The 17,289-nt window shown below is 37.7% G+C and overlaps 3 protein-coding genes across 3 annotated transcripts; 2 read left to right on the top strand and 1 right to left on the bottom strand.

Moving 5' to 3' along the window:
* Positions 1-9,889: 9,889 nt before the first annotated feature.
* Positions 9,890-10,685, top strand: K444DRAFT_613668 (uncharacterized protein). Its single transcript, XM_024880397.1, has one exon. It carries the CDS (start codon positions 10,078-10,080, stop codon positions 10,519-10,521), a length of 444 nt encoding a protein of 147 aa, XP_024735770.1. The 5' UTR covers positions 9,890-10,077; the 3' UTR covers positions 10,522-10,685.
* A 1,590-nt stretch (positions 10,686-12,275) lies between these two features.
* K444DRAFT_417326 (putative transcription factor TDA9) lies at positions 12,276-15,096 on the bottom strand. The gene is made up of 3 exons (XM_024872678.1): positions 14,954-15,096; positions 12,667-14,812; positions 12,276-12,616 (listed from the first exon to the last, which is right to left on the bottom strand). Exons 2-3 carry the CDS (start codon positions 14,784-14,786, stop codon positions 12,475-12,477), a joined length of 2,262 nt encoding a protein of 753 aa, XP_024735769.1. The 5' UTR covers positions 14,787-14,812; positions 14,954-15,096; the 3' UTR covers positions 12,276-12,474.
* On the top strand, positions 15,097-16,218 carry K444DRAFT_417325 (uncharacterized protein). The gene has a single exon (XM_024872677.1). It carries the CDS (start codon positions 15,267-15,269, stop codon positions 16,017-16,019), a length of 753 nt encoding a protein of 250 aa, XP_024735768.1. The 5' UTR covers positions 15,097-15,266; the 3' UTR covers positions 16,020-16,218.
* The last annotated feature ends 1,071 nt before the right edge of the window (positions 16,219-17,289 follow it).

Below are 17,289 nucleotides of genomic sequence, written 5' to 3'. Positions count from 1 at the left end.
TTATAATATTATAATTCTTATTTTTAAATAATAATTATTTTACTAATTTTAATATATTTATATTTTATATAATAATATTATATATTACTAGTAAACTAATATTAAAAATTATTAATATTTTATTTATTTATTTAAGAAAATAATTATTTCTTTAAAAAAGCTTTTAAAATATAATAATATTAAATAATATAAATCTAAAAAAAAATTATTAAAATATAAAAAAAAACTAATATTATTTAAATTTTTATTATAATATTAATTAAATAACTAAGAATATTAAAATATTATTAATATAATATATATTAACTAAATTAAATAACTATAATATTTATTATATTTTATAAAGCTTATTTTAAATTATAGATTTAATATTATATAATATATATTTTATTTTTAAAACTTATATTATTTTTATAAAAAAAATATAAAGTATTAGAAGAAAAAAAAACTAATTTGATTTTGAAATTTATTTAATTATTTAATTTCTTATATTTTTAATATTATTATTAAATATAAGCTTTTAAATTACTAAAGCTTTTTTTAATTAAATTAAAATTAAATAAATATAAAAAAAGAAATTATATTTAAATTTTATAATATTTAGTTATTTCTTTAATTCTTCGAATATTAAAATAATAAAATAATATATTATTTATAATTAAAACTAATTAAAAGCCTAAACATAATATTATTTTTAAAAGAATTTATTTAATAATAAATTTCTTAAAAATATTTCTAATATAAATACTTTAAAAAATTCTAGATATAATATATTAATTAATTATATATATAATATATATTACGGTTATTATAATATATAATACTAGTAAGGGTTAGACTAGAGCTAAGAGAGGCATCTGGTATCTGAGCAAGGTATCTATAGTTACCTGATTATTACACGTGACTCCGAGCTTAAGCTAGTATATGGGCCCGTATATAGCTTGCAATTATTTAGATCCGAGGCCTCTTTAAGATCCTTTTCTCTCTTTAGCTTTGAATTATTAAAATAGAAATAGTTTAATTATATCTTTCAGGCCCTAGATCTTATACTTATAATATAATTTAAAGCTTACTTATTTCTTAATCCTATAGAGAATTTAAATAATACTTACCTAATTAGTTTTTAACAAATATAGATATAATATACTATGGCTACTCCTATACTAGTTAACTAATATTAGAATAAAAGAAAGCCCTAGAATAACTAGGCAAGAAAGCCCTGGACTAGCTAGGTAAGCGGATAGGCTAGTAACCTTATTACTAAATAAAGACTTATAAAAAAGCAAGTTCCAGAATAATTAGGCAAGTCAGAAAGAGCTATAATACGAGATATTACTAGTATACTACTAGAAGGTAGACTAGAGCCTCTTATCGAGTTTCCTAAAGAGTTCAAATATTTTATTAATACTTATAATAAGAGAGATATTCTCTTTTAGAGAGCTAAAAAAGAAGAGAAACCTGCTCTATTAAAGGCGGATTTCCAAGAATTATTCTAAAGCCTAGAGGCTTTATATAAGAAGATTATTAAGCTAATTCTAAAGATATATAATATTCTTACCTATAGCGAGAATTATTATAATTAGCTAAGAGAAACTAAGTAAGCCCTATAAAAGAACGAAGCTATTATTAAGAAGCTTATTATATAGCCTGTAAAAATAACCGGTTTTCTTATTCTAGAAAATAGATATTTAGTTAAACTCCCTAACTCTTTTATTTTTAAAGATATAACCAAGGATAGTATTACCTTTAATAATTAGTTAGTTTAGATTAAGAATAAGCTCTATAGTAATTCTAATACTTACTAGATAGAGAACCTTAAGATTATTTATATTTCTGGTTATATAGGTAACTATATCCTTATATTAATCTTTCCCTACCTAAACCAGGATAATTAATATATATATAAGACTATTAGAGAACTATATACTTATTTAAAGAAGCTATATAATAACCCAAATAAGAAGTATAATACTTGGCAAGCTTTTAAGGAGCTATTTATAAAGAAGGGCTAGACTTTTTAGGAATTCTATACTCTATTTCTAAGATATATAATAGACGGAAATATTAACCTATAGGACCTTAAGAATAACCTGAATAATAAGCTTATTTGGAAGCTCCAAGAGGCTATAGCTATATACTATAATAACCCGGCTATTTATACTATAAAGTTTATATAATATTATATTATAAATAACTAGTAAATCCGAGCTTATTATAAAAAGAAAAACTAGATATTTAAGAAAGCTAATAAAGATATAAATAAGCCAAGTATAGGAGGCGCCCCTTATATAAAGCCTGCTCCCAAGACTCTAGTAATAAATAAGCCTATTACTCTAAAGCCCGGATCCTTAGATCTTAAGTACTATAACTATAATGAATTTAGTTATATATCTAGAAGCTATCTAGAGCCTAAGACTAAATATATAAAGCAAGTCTTAGTAGCTAAGCTAGCGGTACTTACTATAAGTGAGCCATTTAAGAATATAAAGCAGGAAAACGAGGATTCCTAAAAGAAGTCTCCTTTTTAGAGCTATATTATATAAATATAATAAAAGTTAATTTGAGCTAGTTATTAGGAAATAAAGTATTTATACTTTCTTATATAATTAGTAATAATAGATTAGGTATTAAGACTTCTTCTCTTATTAATACTAGAATAAATAAATATACTTTTATTAATTTCAAGTTTATAAGAATAATTAAATAATTTCTAAATATTAAGCCTATTTAATTAGTATAACTCTATAATATAAAATGATTTAATAGTAAGCAGGCCGCGCTTATTACTTACTATATTAAGCTTATACTCTTAATTAATAAATAAAAGATTCTAGTACCTATACTAGTTATAGAACTAGGAAAATATAATATAATTTTAGGATAATAATAGTTTATAAATACTAATATTCTAATTAATTATAAGAATAAAAGATTAATCTAGCTAGATAATTAGCCTAGAAAGAAGAATTAGAATAAGGTCCTAATTACTATATATAAGAACTTAGAACCTAGAAAAAGTAACTAGTATTAAGAAAATATAAATAGAAGAAATAAAGCTATAGTTATAGATAAGTCCTAAAGACTTTAGCTTATAAAAAGGAAACTCTCTTATTTTCTTTCTAATCCGGGCTTAGAAAGCCATATATAATAAAAGAATTAAGCTTAATACTATAGAGAAATACAGGTGGTTTTAGGAAATATAAAGGTTTCTCCTAAGCTAGAAATAGGAATATTAAAACTATATTATCTAAAGAAAAGCTATAAGAGCTAGTTAAGGCCTATAATTAATATTATAGGTATCTTACTAGCCACTTTCTAAATAAACCTATAAAAGAAGGAGAATCTTTTTTTTATAATATTATTTTTCGAGATTAATAAAGAGCTAGAATTATAATAAGAAAATAAGTTTATTCCGGGCAAATAATAACTAGGAAAAATAGAGCTATAATAGCTAGTAAGAGTCTTACTAGAGAAGTTTAAGAAATTTATAAATATTTTCTTAAAGAAAGTATTAAACGTTTTACTCTCATATTAACTATATAACTATAAGATTTAGATTAATAATTCTAAAGGCCCAGAGAGCCTAGGGTATTTCCCGCTTTATTAATAGTCGACCTATAAGCTATAGGAAATTAAGTATTTCCTTAAAAAGAACCTTTAATAGAGCTTTATTAAGCCAAGCTAGTTTTCTTTTATATTCCTAATTCTTTTTATAAAAAAGGCTAATAGAGTTCTCTAATTCTATATTAATTATTATAAGCTAAATAACTTAATATAGAAGAATTATTATCTTCTTTCTCTTATTTATGAGACCCTTATATAGCTAGCTTAAACTAAGGTCTATATAAAGCTAGATATTTAGCAAGTATTCTATTAGATCTAAATAAATCTAGAATTAGAAGAACTTATAATATTTTATACGAGATATAGAGCCTATAAGTATAAAGTTATTTAGGAAGGCCTAACTAATAGCCCTATTATATATTAGAAATATATAAATAATATTTTCTTTAATTACCTTAATATCTTTTATATGGCTTACTTAAATAATATCCTGATTTATTTAGATAATTCCCTAGAATATAAAGACTATATATAAAAAGTTCTTTAGTAATTATAGAATACCGGTTTCTAAATAAATATTAAGAAATTAGAATTTAAGGTTACTTATATAAAGTACCTAGGCTTTATTATTTTTACTAGAGATATTAAAATAGATCTAAACAAGATAGTAGTTATTAAGAACTAGTAATTACTAAAGATAATTAAAGAAATATAAGGCTTTCTGGGTTTTTATAACTTTTATTAGTACTTTATTATGAAATATAGCTATATAGCAAAGCCCCTAATAGCTCTAATATATAAAAGAGTTCCGTTTAAGTAAATAGATTAATATTAAGAAGGTTTTATAAAGCTAAAGCAAGCTATATTCTCGGTACTAATTCTATACTATTATAACCCGAACCTTCTTATTATAATTAAAACAGATATATTAAATAAAGTTATAGCTAATATTCTCTTATAATAAGACCCCTAGATAGAATTCTAGTATCCGGTAGCATTTTTCTCTAAGACTATATAATTAATAGAGCTAAACTATAATATTTATAATAAAGAAATACTTGCTATTATTTTTTTCTTAACTAAATAGCAAGCGGAACTAGAAGGCCTATAAGAAATACCCTTTATAATTTACTTAGATTACTAAGCTCTCGAGTACTTTATAATTATAAAGAAGCTTTTAGTAAGATAAGCTTACTAGGTAAAGTATTTTTTCTATTATTATTTCAAGCTTATATATTAGGCAGGCAAGTTAAATAAATAAGTAAATGCCCTAAGTAAGAAATATAAGAATATAATTATTTAGGATAAGGTAATAATAGCCTATTAGACCCAAATTCTCCTCTTATAATAAAAGATTAATAATAATATTATATAGGATTTCTAGTTAGCTCTAATTAAAGCCTTTATAAGCCCGGCTTAGGAAGAAATCTAGTATAATAATATCTAGCTAGTAAATAAGCTATTAAGTAAGAACCGAGAATTACTAGAGCTAGAAAAGCTATGAGATAAGGCAAGAAACGAGAAAAAAAAGTACTTGGATATTATAAGACGGCCTCTTCTTATAATATAGTAAACTATTTATATCTAATAATATAATAATACCCGAGATATTCCTATATATTACCCTTATTTAGGAGGCATATATATAGCCTCTAATAGGATATTTAGAATAAGCCAAGCTTTAATAGCTTCTTTAAGCCTACTATTACTAGCCAGGCTAAGATATAGATATTAATTAGTATAAGAATAACTATTATACCTACTAATAATCCTATATTCCCAGAGATAAGAAGCTAGGGCTTTTATATCCGTTACTAGTTCTTAATTACTTCTAGTAATATATATTAGTAGATTTTAAAAAGTGCCTAGAAAATAGGAATAAGTATAATATAATAGTAATCTTTATTAATTACTTAGGCAAGTGCCCTATTATAATTCCCGTTCGAGATATAGTAATAGTTAAAGAATTAGTACCCCTATTTCTTACTTATATAGTTTATTAAATTAGTATTCCGGAGATTATAATATCTAATTAAGGCCCCTAGTTTATATTAGATTTCTGGAATGAGTTCTATAAATATATTAGTATAAAGCTCAAGTTATTAATTACTAATTATCCCTAAACTAATAACTAAATAGAGATTATTAACTAGTATTTTAACTAATAGTTATATTCCTATATAAATTACTACTAGGATAATTAGAACAAATAGGTAATAATAATTAATTACTAGTAAGTAGCTCTAGTTTATAAGACTATAGGCTAATTCCCGTTCCTTATAAAGAAAGGCTATAAACCGTAAATATTATTTAACTAGGAAACCCAAGTATAATTAGGTACCCTAAAGGAAAAGCTAAATAAGTAAGAAGTAAAGGCTCTAGTAGTATGGCTCTATAAATTATAGTAAAGAATATAAGAGAATATAATATAAGTATAAGAGTACTATATTACCTAAACTAATAAGTACTACTAACTAGTAAACTTTAGAGTAGGAGATAAGATATAAATTACTACTAAGTACTAGAAGAATAACTATCCGAGCCGCAAGCTAGCTTACTAAATAGAAGAACTATATGAAATCCTGGAATAAGTAAGATATTTCTTTAGGCTTAAGCTTCCGGAATTAATAAGAATATATCTAGTATTTTATATAAAGAAGCTATATAAGAATCCAGGTAATCCTCTTTCCGGACAAGCGAATCCGGAGTCTTTGCTATTAGAACTATAAGACGGAGAAACGGAATACGAAGTTTAAGAGATACTAGTAATAAAGCTATTTTATAGGAAGCTTAAGTACTAAGTCTAGTAAAAAGAATAGGATCCAGATCCGGAGTAGTATCCCGTATTCTTATTAAGTAATAGTACCCTGGCTCTTTAGAGCTTTTATAACAAGAACCCCGAATAGCTAGGACTGCCCTAGAACCTCCCCTATTAGTTAGATTATATCAAGAATAATATATTACCAGAACCGTATAATACGGACGGAAATCCTTGCAAGTTATATATAAAAGACCCTGGCCTTTTATATATAACTGTAACTTGAGAATTAGACAGGGACTTTTAAAGCTCGGGAACGAGCTTACTTTAAGGGGGGGGAGGGTAATATTATAATTATTATAATATACGGTACTAGTAGGGGTTAGACTAGAACTAAGAGAGGCATCTGGTATCTAAGCGAGATATTTATAGTTACCTAATTATTGCACGTGACTCCGAGCTTAAGCTAGTATATAGGCCCGTATATAGCTTGCGATTATTTAGATCCGAAGCTTCTTTGAGATTCTTTTCTCTCTTTAGCTTTAAATTATTGAAATAGAGACAGTCTAACTATACCTTCCAGGCCCTAGATCTTATACTCATAATAATATATTAATTAATTATATATATAATATATTAATTAATTATATATATAATATATTAATTAATTATATATATTAGAAATAATAATATTTTATTTCTTTTATTTAATTTATATTAGAATTTATTTATTATTATAAATATAATATTTAGAACTTAGAAAGTAAAATAGAAAGTTCTTTATAAAAATAATTCAAAGTTAAAGAAAGGAAAACTAGAATATAAGAAGCTATAAAGAGTATATATATCTTATAATATACTAGTTCCAAAGGAGCTAGCCTTCTAAATATTTCTAGTATATTTCAAATATATTTCTCTAGTAAGGCGGCCGTATTATATATATCTAAGAGATATCTGGCATCTGGCTAGGTATCTCAGATACCGGGTATTTGAGAATTATAATATTTATTTATATATTTAATTATTACTTCTTTTATTATTTTCTAATTTATTAATAAAAACTAATTAAAATATTATAAAGTTCTAAAAATAATACTATTAATATATTTTTAGTTCTTTATTTCTTTATATAGCTATAATCTTTAATTACTTTTTTATAATTTTAATTCTTTAAAGAACTCGAAAAATAAATAATTAATTAATTTTAATATTATAAATATTATATAAAAACTTAATAACTTTATTTTAATATTACTATAGCTTCGTTTTTAAGAAATATTTTATAGCTTGCTTTATTTTTTATATAATAATATATTTAGTATTATTAAAAGAAAGCTTAAATAATTAATTTATTATTAGATATCTTTTATAATAATATTATAATAGATATATATAATAATATATAAACAGGTATTAGATATTATAAATCTAGTTTCCTATTTTAAATAAAGCTTATAATTGGAATTATATGAATTATAGGAAATTATATTTCCTAATTAAATAAAAGGCTTTATATATTTAACTAAATACTAGGAAATATATAAAGAAATACTTCTAGCTTTAGAAAAAGATATTAATTAGTCTTTTATTAGAATTAATTCTTGGAATTAGTTATATTTATAAGTATTATTCTATAATTTATTTATTTTAATTATTTATATATTATTTTACTATTATATATCTTATAAATATATTATTTAAGCTATAATATTAAAATTATATAAGCTATTAAATAAATTATATAAAGCTTTAAAGCTCTATATTATATAAAATATATTTAATTTAAGTAATAATTATTATAGCTAAATAATTCGATATAATAATAATAAATTTATTTAGAAACTTTTAATATAAGTATTTTCTATTAATTTAGTTAATTAATTTTATAATTTTAGGTTATAGTTATATAATTATAATTTAGTAAAATATATAATATGGCTAAAATTGCATTTTATTAAAGTTTATTTAAAAATATAATTAAAACTATTATTTCATATATTATTATAATTATTTAAAGTATTTTAGCTTTTACTAAAAGAGCTATCTTTTAAAAGCTATTTCCTTTTTAAGAAATTGCTTTCTTTCTCCTTTCTCTTTTTTAGGAAGCTATTTCTAAAGAGCTCTTTATATATAATATATAAAAGTTTTTTGAGAAATAGCTTATTATAATATATAAAGAGCCTTTTAAAAAAGGCAGCTTTCTAAAAATAGCTTCTTAAAAGGCAGTTCCCTTGAAATAGCTCGCTGGGAGTAGCTTTCTTGGGATAGCTTACTATAATATATAAAGGGCCTCTTAGGGGCAGCTTACTATAATAATATATAAAGAGCTTTCTAGAGGGCAGCTTTTGGGAGGGGCGGGGGGCAACTTCTGGGAAGGGGGGCTCTCTGGGGCGCAGCTTACTGCAATATGTAAAGAGTTCCCATTAATAGTAAGTGCAAGTCCCAGTATAATTTTCGTGTAATTCCAAGCCTAATTTTAAGTAGCATGCGATTCGTAGCTTTGAATTCTATGATTTTGGTGTTCTGGTACTCGAGTATTTTGACCACTTACCGCCTCAAATCCTGCCCTAAGGTTCTCGTCACGGCAGACCTAGCTAACCATAATCTCGACTTTTGGAGAGAGAAATCATGTCTCGGACAACGCACTTGTGAGAAACAGAAAAAATAACAGTCACTAGTCCGCGAGGTTAAGACTCAACGTTTCCATTCATGAGATTGCTCAGGGTGCAACACGTTGTCCGAGGTGACCAATGACGGTCACGCCCTTCTCTACGAATTCTCTCGATTCTGGCCAGACCTTGATCAAATCATTGATCCCGTCGTCCTCCTCGGCAAGCTGAGCTATAGGGCGATACATAATTGGCTTCTTGTCGGCGAGGCAGACCTTCAGGTCAACGGGGAGGTAGCCTTTCCCTTGTAAGTCAGCATTAGCCTCGCTGTACTTCATGAGGACTGAACAGGGGCGATTCGCCAGCAGAAAACGCTTCCTTGCCCTAGGCATCCATAAATTTGAAAGCGTGCACGCTGTGTCATTGCTCAGTGGCAAATAAATACGGGCACAGGGGCTTGTGAATCTCGGCAAAGAACTTGTCTATTTTGTGGTTCTGCATGCCTTTGAACTGCGCAAGGAAACTTCCACCCGTACACAAAGCAAAACCTGGAGCTGTGTTCATAATATGTTGCAGTGTTTTTGGCCATCTTTAGCTAGAATGAACGGATTGCGAAGCTACGTAGGTTCGCATCGGTGTCGCTGTCCGGGATATCCTTGAGTCCTTTGCCACGGCTCGATTTCGTGATTAGAGGAGCGGAAGGTTGGTTAAAAATTGAAGCTTCAGATATGGACGCAGGTTCGATGGTATGGTGTGTACTTTCTGGTGTATAGTGTACCCCTATTAACATTTAGCGAGCAGCGATATCTTGGTTCGCTTACAGACTAATGTGATTTCTGATCATGCTTTTGTACGTAATCTAATTACACGTGGAATCACGTAAGCTCGTTCGAGCCTATTAAAGGCCCCGAACGTGCTAGGAATGGAAACGTTACGTCCTTTTTAACCTTTCCAATCACACTAACTTCATTCCAAAGTCAGCTGCGACTCCTCCCTCCTGGTATCTATTTAGCCAAGATGTCCTTCCCAAGGTTCCTGTGGATGGAAGTCAAAGAAATCAACTGCATCTGAGAGTCTGACGACAAGTCACAGAATTGGAAAACCAGAGCAAAAAGCCCGAGGGACACCATCAAGCCCTTAATCAACATGAGGGACACCACCAAGCCCTTAATCAACACGAGGGTCTTGTGGACATTTCAAACTCGCTCTCCTAAGATACCAAGGTTCATTGCTGTAGGGCTCGCTTTCGGCCTGTTGGGAATTTTCCTGTTCGGAGAACAGAGAAGACTGAACCGGTGGCCCCAAATCATTCTCAACATGTCCCCTTCCCGGTCTGGAGATAATCCCAGGCCTGGAGATGCTGACGCCATCAAAGGACGATATCCGCTGGATTGCGCCGGAGTTGCCGGAGAGCTCAGAAAAAAACATTGGCAGAGCAGGTATGGGCATAGAAGAGGGCTACAACCTATGAAGTTGAAATTTCCTATCTATATCACTCAACGGCTTAAGGACGAAAAGACCTTGGGCCAGCAGCGGCGTCTCTATAGGAGGTCCCTGAAATGGGATCACTCAGACGTAGTGAGAAACTGAGAAGACGAGAGGGCTGTCTTTTGGATGAGAGGCAACTCGTCAGACTTGGTCAAGTGCAAAGGGGCTTCAACAAAAACGCGAGATAGTCTACTGTAAAGCGAACGCATAATCTGAACCCTTCTCGCTACGCTTTCAGCTTTCTCTCAAGTAGTCCTCCACAAAGAAGGCGCCGCCTAACAGCACAGCGCTTTGGTCTCGTATGCCGGAAATCTAGGAGTGGCCCAGAAGGTTCTTGTTGCCAAGGGGGACTCGTGCCCCCTACAGTGCCCTCTAGTCCGGTGGATGTAATGTGTGCCGTGTATCGTGGATGCTGTGGCGGCTGACGCTTAAGGAGCTTGAGAGACGCTGTCTTGATTGGGGGGGGGGGGGGGGGGCTCTTGGGCTTTGTCGTTTATTGGTATCGTGTGTGCTCGGAGGAGTAGTAGTAACGTAACATCTAACGCGGTAGTCAAGTGCCTCGTGAGATGTGTGATGTGGCAACTCTAGGCTTAGCGATAGAGAGTTTGCGAGCAGCAAGTAAATTCGGTGTAAGGAGTGACGATTCAGTCGTCTTCGGAACTAAAGCAGTGGGCACACAGACATGACGGTCGCTTTCGAAGAGAGCGGAATCGGACGAGCTAGCGAGAACGTCAGCCTTCGAGATCTCCAGGTATCGTGTTAGAACCTGTGAGTTGAAAGCTAGCAAAACTTCTAGAACAAACCAAAGATCAATTGCTCATCTTGATATTAGCTTACAGGGCACAGGTAGCAATGGCACGAACGAGCTTTTTGGCTCTGCCGATTCGAATCGTCCAGGTCTCCCAGATTGCAAGTACAGCGTTAGAATTTTGGGTGAGAAGTGAAGAATTTCCGCACGCACCAGAGATGCGGTGCTTCTTGCTTCTCCAAAGAGGCCAACCCCAAACCCAAAGCAACGCGCAACGGAAAGCCTTGATAGGAGCAAGGATTTGTTATTTCATTCTTTGTCGATAAGTGATATTGAAATGACGTTTGCCGGTACCCTCGAGCTTCAAAACTCTGCCTTTATCGGCTCACTAGAAGATCTCTTCTCTGGACCACCTCCAGGTTTATCCTCAAAAGGTCTGGAAGGTTGAAGAACCTTCCAAGATGAATGATCAGCCCGCCTCGAGGAACGTTGGCTTTTCTTGTCCACCGCGAGGGGGAAAGCCTTTGGTCTCAAGGGAATTCCGACTTAAGATATTTTCACAGACATGATCACATAAAAGTGATAAATATGTAGAGAGTTGTAGACAATCAATATGATGCTGACCTCTCACGCACTGTATCTATACACGCAAGTAGGCCACCCCCGCCCTTATTCAATCCCAATTTCATTCCCCCACTCCCACCCATTCTCTCCAATTCTTTCCCATCCACCCAGTAAACCCCATTCTTGCCCACCACAATGCATACGCATATACATAAATACAAGAATCCAAACTGCAACAAGACTCGCACGCGAAACAATTGCAACAGACCGAATCAGAAGCAGTTGTATATCGAACAAGGTATCTGATGACTCGGTAGAGAGGAGTACAAGACTATTAAATAAGTAGTAATATGCCGCGCACAACAGGTAAAAAGAAAAGTTGGAAGCCACCAGCTACTAAAAAGACAGGGCAGAAACAACACAAACGGGTGGGCCAGCCAAGAGATGTGTGCGTGCGAGATTAGGGCGCTAGATGCGCGGAGGTATATGAAGAGGCGAGGAAAAAAGATGATGAGATGACGACGACCCGATATGCCCAGCCAAGCCAAGCCAACCGAACCAGACCAGCCCCGTATTGTTGCCCGTTACCCTGAAGCCAAATCCAACCTGTAAAACGCTATATGCAATGACAAAGGAGATGATGTAAGGAGATGAAGGAGATGAGAGGGATATCAGAGTCTATGTAATTTAGGAGAGAACAAAGGAAATCATGGAGCTCGTTAAAAAAGGAAGAATAGCAATTTTTAGTACACGCTGTCTTCGTTGTCATCTGCGCCCTGCGAGATCATCGAGGGAGTAGAGACGTCGGAGACTTCGATGTCGTCTTCGTAGCCGATGAGAGCCTGAGAGTGGAGACGGAAGGAGTCGCCCATGAGTTTGGTGATTCTATTTTATGTTAATATTCATCTATTTCACTAAGGATGGAAAGGACCTACCCCCAGACAACAACCTCATCAAGCATGGAACCCCAAAGACGAGCGACAGTTGAGCTAAGCTTGGAGCCATAAATCTCAACATGGTCGTCATCCAGGAGATCCCGCAACTTGTTGTACATGACCATTTCCTCGTCAGTGGCGGGCTCTTCGTCATGTTCCAGACGATAGAGCCAAAGGCTGAGGATGACCATGAGATCAAGACCGCAAAGCGGGTGCTCGATGCTCCAGTTGGTGGCAGACGTGCGGGCGACCCAGCGAATGCCTTGACGAGCTGCAGTTTCAATGCAGTTGTAGCATTCTTGGATGACCTTGATCATCTCGCTGGATCGCTTGACCTTGTCTCTGGCATTCGACATGGCGGCGGCAACTTCGTACGAGTCATGGTAACGAAGAGCTTCTTGAATCGATTTGAGATCCACCTCGAGACGGGCACGAGCGTTGCGGAACATGGCCATGGCATTGAAGATTAAGGGATGACCTTTGTGAGGGGCGCTGAGAGGAACGGAAACGCTCTCAGGTTCACAAAGCTCGAGTGATTTCTCCCAGGTCTCCAGGGCCAGGCGAAGCTTGTATTCCGTAACAACATCTTGCAAAGCCTCTGGACTGCGCTTGTGATACCAAACTTCGAGGAAGAGGGCGTTAATCATGACGCGAGTGGCAAAAGCACTGTAGCGTAAGGATTCTCCTTGGAAGAGGTTGTCATGAGCATCCATGAAGGAAGGAGCTTGACAGTTCTTGAGCTGTTCTGGCCAAGCTTCTTCGTCGACGACAGTCAGATTCCACATGGCCTCGGTTGAAGGCAGTTGGAGATCTTCAAATTCATTGAAGCTGATTGCAGGAGTGTGGTTGTAGGTCAAAGTCAAGAGACCAAAGAAGATGTAGACGGCGTAGTACGTTCGTCGGCAACCTTCATCCTCAACCCACTCAGCCCGAGTAGGACAGGCACCGTCACGAGCTTCCGTTCGAAGCTTGAGCTCGTAACGATTACCAGCGACCATGTTTGCGAGAAGACTCTTGATTGAGCAAGCCCATTCAAGACCCTTTGGATCACCGCTCCAGCTGGCGAAGATCATGTTAAGCAGCGAGCTTTGCATGGTCCATAGCGGGCACTTTCGCGAGCTGAAGTTCTCCTTGTTCTGCAAGAACTGGTTGACGAGAACCTTGGAGCCGATGTGGAGCACATACGCTTGATCTTGGTCAAAGGCATATAATGCACCGATTGACAGGACGGCCAGCAAGAGTGGCGAAGAGACCTCGGTCGGCTTGAAGGAAGCTGGATGCAAGAGCGGCAGATGGTGATGGAAGAGGCCGAAGTAAGTCGACAAATATCTGTTCAGCGAGGCCAGACCGGGCAGACGGAAACTCTCGGGGATTGCGCGCTCACCGTCATTTCTGCGAATGTTGTCCAGAATGATGTTGCGCTCATCGTCGTTGAGTACCTGAGGTGCTTTCAGGGATTGTTCGCCAGTGCGGGGTTGCTGCGAGGGCGACTGCTGGCTTGGCGTGGCGGTTCCCGAGGGAGGCAACGAGTTGATCATCGATTGCAGAGCAGGCACAAGGCCGTTATAGTTGGAGGCGGCCGACTTATTGATGGGAGGTAGCTGGTTGGGGTGATTCTGCATCGAGCTGGCTGTCGTGAATGAGGTCTGCGACTCCTGGGAACCGGAGGCTGCGGAAGCGATGGAGTGAGACTTGGGCTCTGTGACCGACTGCGGCATGAATTGATCCCACGGCACCTGGGGGAGCGAGATGGCTCCGTGAGGGTACGTGACGGAGGGCTCCATGAGTGCCGCGCCATGCGAGAAAGCCATTCCAGGTCTGTTCTCGTGTGGCTCGACGCCCGCGTTGCGCATGGCTGCCGTTGCTTTGTGGTGGAGGTCGGTCATCAACATCGCCGCCGTCTCGAGATCAACCATTCCATCGCTGCTGGCCTCGATCTGCTCGAGGGCTGATGTATCGATGGCGATGGCCGACTTTGAGGGGCCGGACATGGGGCCGGGCTTGGGACCTGCTCGTCGCTTCACGTCGCTGTGGAGAGGGATGCCCCCGTCTTTGGCGTGCACCGTTCGGTCATGTCGAAGCAAAAGATCGCGTCGCACGAAGGTACTTCTACACTTCATGCACTTGAAAGGGCGCTCCTTGGTGTCTGCGACGAGCAGTTAGCATTGAACGAGTGCATCGCGTATGCTATGGGGGGGGGTGGTGGATGCGCTGCGTCGCCAACAAGAATGTTCTGCACGCGACCCGGGCGAAAAGAGGGGAAACTGGGAGGAGGGGGAACATCAACATTGTTACTTACGAGATCTCTCGTGTCTGCTGCGATGCTCGCTCCTCGAAAAGGCGCGGTTGCAGAACTGGCACTTGTACTTCTTCTCCGGCAGCGACGATTTCCTCATCTGCGACGATGATGCCGTCGGCAGGACGTTCATGGCGGCGGCTGGCATGTTTTGGGGGGGGGTTCTCGGTTCGGGGTCTTGATGCTTGCTTTGCTGACTGGCTTGTCCTCTCCTCTCCTGTTCTTCCTCACAGAGCGATGGTAGAATCGTCTGGTGCGCGAGCGTGGGCGTAGGGTTCAAAGGGCGACTTGATTTCGTTGTTGTATGGTGTTCATTTGTTGTGGATTTCTTGTCATCGATGGAGGTGGTGGTGTAGTGTTGGTGGCCAGTCTCGCGACGGGGACGGACGGGTTCTCGCGTGGGCAAGAACAGCGTTCGCCGGTCGCGCTCGACAGGAGGATGATTAGGTGGCGGAATGTACGTCGCCAAGGGGTTGTTGAAGCTGGTATTAGATCGTCGACGGGTGATTATGTCGAGGTGATGGGTGTTGAAGAGGGGTTTGGAGTTGTGTGCAAAAAAAGAGAGGGGGGAACGAAGGAATGGAATGAAGGGGCAGACGAAAGGAGGAGGGATGGGGGAGGGATGGGAGCGGGAGTGGCAGTGGGAGGAAGTGGGTGCGGTGCGGTGCGGTGCTGTGCTGCGCTGGTGCTGCTCGGGGGAAGTGAAGTGTGGCTGTTTGGTGGGATGGGGGAGGGGAGGGGTGCAGGTCAGGGAGCGAGTGGTGTGGTGGCCGTGGTGGCCGTGGTGGTTGGTCGTGGTGGACTCGCGGTGGGTGGTCGTCGGCCAGAAGCGACACGAGTGGGCGCCGCGGCCAGACGAGACGAGGGAGGAGGCGAGCGACCAGGTTCGTCTTCGAGAAGAAAAAGGAGATGGCGGGGCTTGCACGAGCACGAGCAGCAGAGCAGCAGAGGAGCACATCCCTTCCTCCCTCCCGGCTGCTCCCCGTTAGGGCGGCACGAGCGCCAAGGAAAAACTGGTGCCGACCGAGTGGACACGCCCAGCCCCCCCCTACCGTGAGGCGTGGAGGGCCCGTGGACGAGATACCTGCGCCTGTGAGCTTTATTCAGGACAGTAAGTACACTTCCAACGACTCAGGAGTCAGCACAAGCACGACTACGACTACGATTAAGGCTACGGCTACGGCCACGACCACGAGCTGGAGCCTGCAGCGCTGTCCCCGAGCACAGCAGTCCTCCGCCGTCGCGACTTTGCGTGCGCATCCAGGAACAGTGCTTCGTTACATCGCTGTGTTCAGTGCTCAAGTGTTCACTGTTCATGTTCACTGCTCAGTGGTGTTTGCAACTTGAGTCTCTTCACGTGCATCGCTCGCCGCCGTGCATTGCGGTCTCGATGTACGTACCCAAGACAGTGTACGCGAGCGATGGAGGGGTTGCCATGAATCCGTGATGATCTGCTTATGCGAAACCATGATAGAGGGGCACACGAGATTGCCAAACTTCCATCCGTTCGTTCATCGATGCGGGTGGAGTCGTCTGCGGCGCTGACTGCAGTGTACCCAAATACAGGTGCTGAGCAGATGGCCTGAAAATAGTGTCATCGTCTGAAGGAAAGGGGGTGGTGGCGACTGAGGCTGTGATGTGTGACAGGGCAGCATCATCATCAACGCAGCACTGGACGTGAGGACGTGAGGACGTGAGGACACGAGGACGCGAGGACAGGAGTCCAGGACGTGAGGCACCGAGGATGAATGGCCCACGAAGCAGGAACATCCCACCAACATCCTGAAGCCCTTCACACGGCAAGCGAAGGGGGCAAAGGGGGCAAAGAGGGGTTTGCGAACTCGCGTGGTACCTGGGATGCCTTGTCGATAAAATCTCTGCTGCCGTGCAAATAGTTGACGGAAATATAGGTAGTATGGTGGTACGGTGGTACAATGGCACTGTACACGTTCTTTTGCTGCAAGGGGCCTTCTCGTGCAGGCTCGCCATGGAAAACCAACGCTGGCGGTCGAAGAAGGAAGCCTCTTGCGTATCTCGGCCCATCTGTGTGTTGAAGGCTTCGAAGGCTTTGACGCCTTCAAAAGCAAGCAAGCAAGTACAGTACCGATGTACTCCGTACTAGTGCCGTCTTGACGATTGCTTTTAACTACAGTATCCTGTCTGTCAAAATTGAGCCCCCGTTACCCCTCGCGGCTGATCCGCCCACCTTCACATCAGCGGGCGGCCCGAGGATCTTTTTCATCTCATCGCCAGCCCTCGCGACCGGTTCTGGCTTCTCGTCATGTGAAGAGCGGGGAAAGCCTGGGAATTCGGGACATTCACAACCC

This window comes from Hyaloscypha bicolor, assembly GCF_002865645.1.
Source record: "Hyaloscypha bicolor E unplaced genomic scaffold K444scaffold_87, whole genome shotgun sequence".
Lineage (NCBI taxonomy): Eukaryota > Fungi > Ascomycota > Leotiomycetes > Helotiales > Hyaloscyphaceae > Hyaloscypha > Hyaloscypha bicolor.
This window is presented reverse-complemented; position numbering and strand designations above follow the sequence as displayed.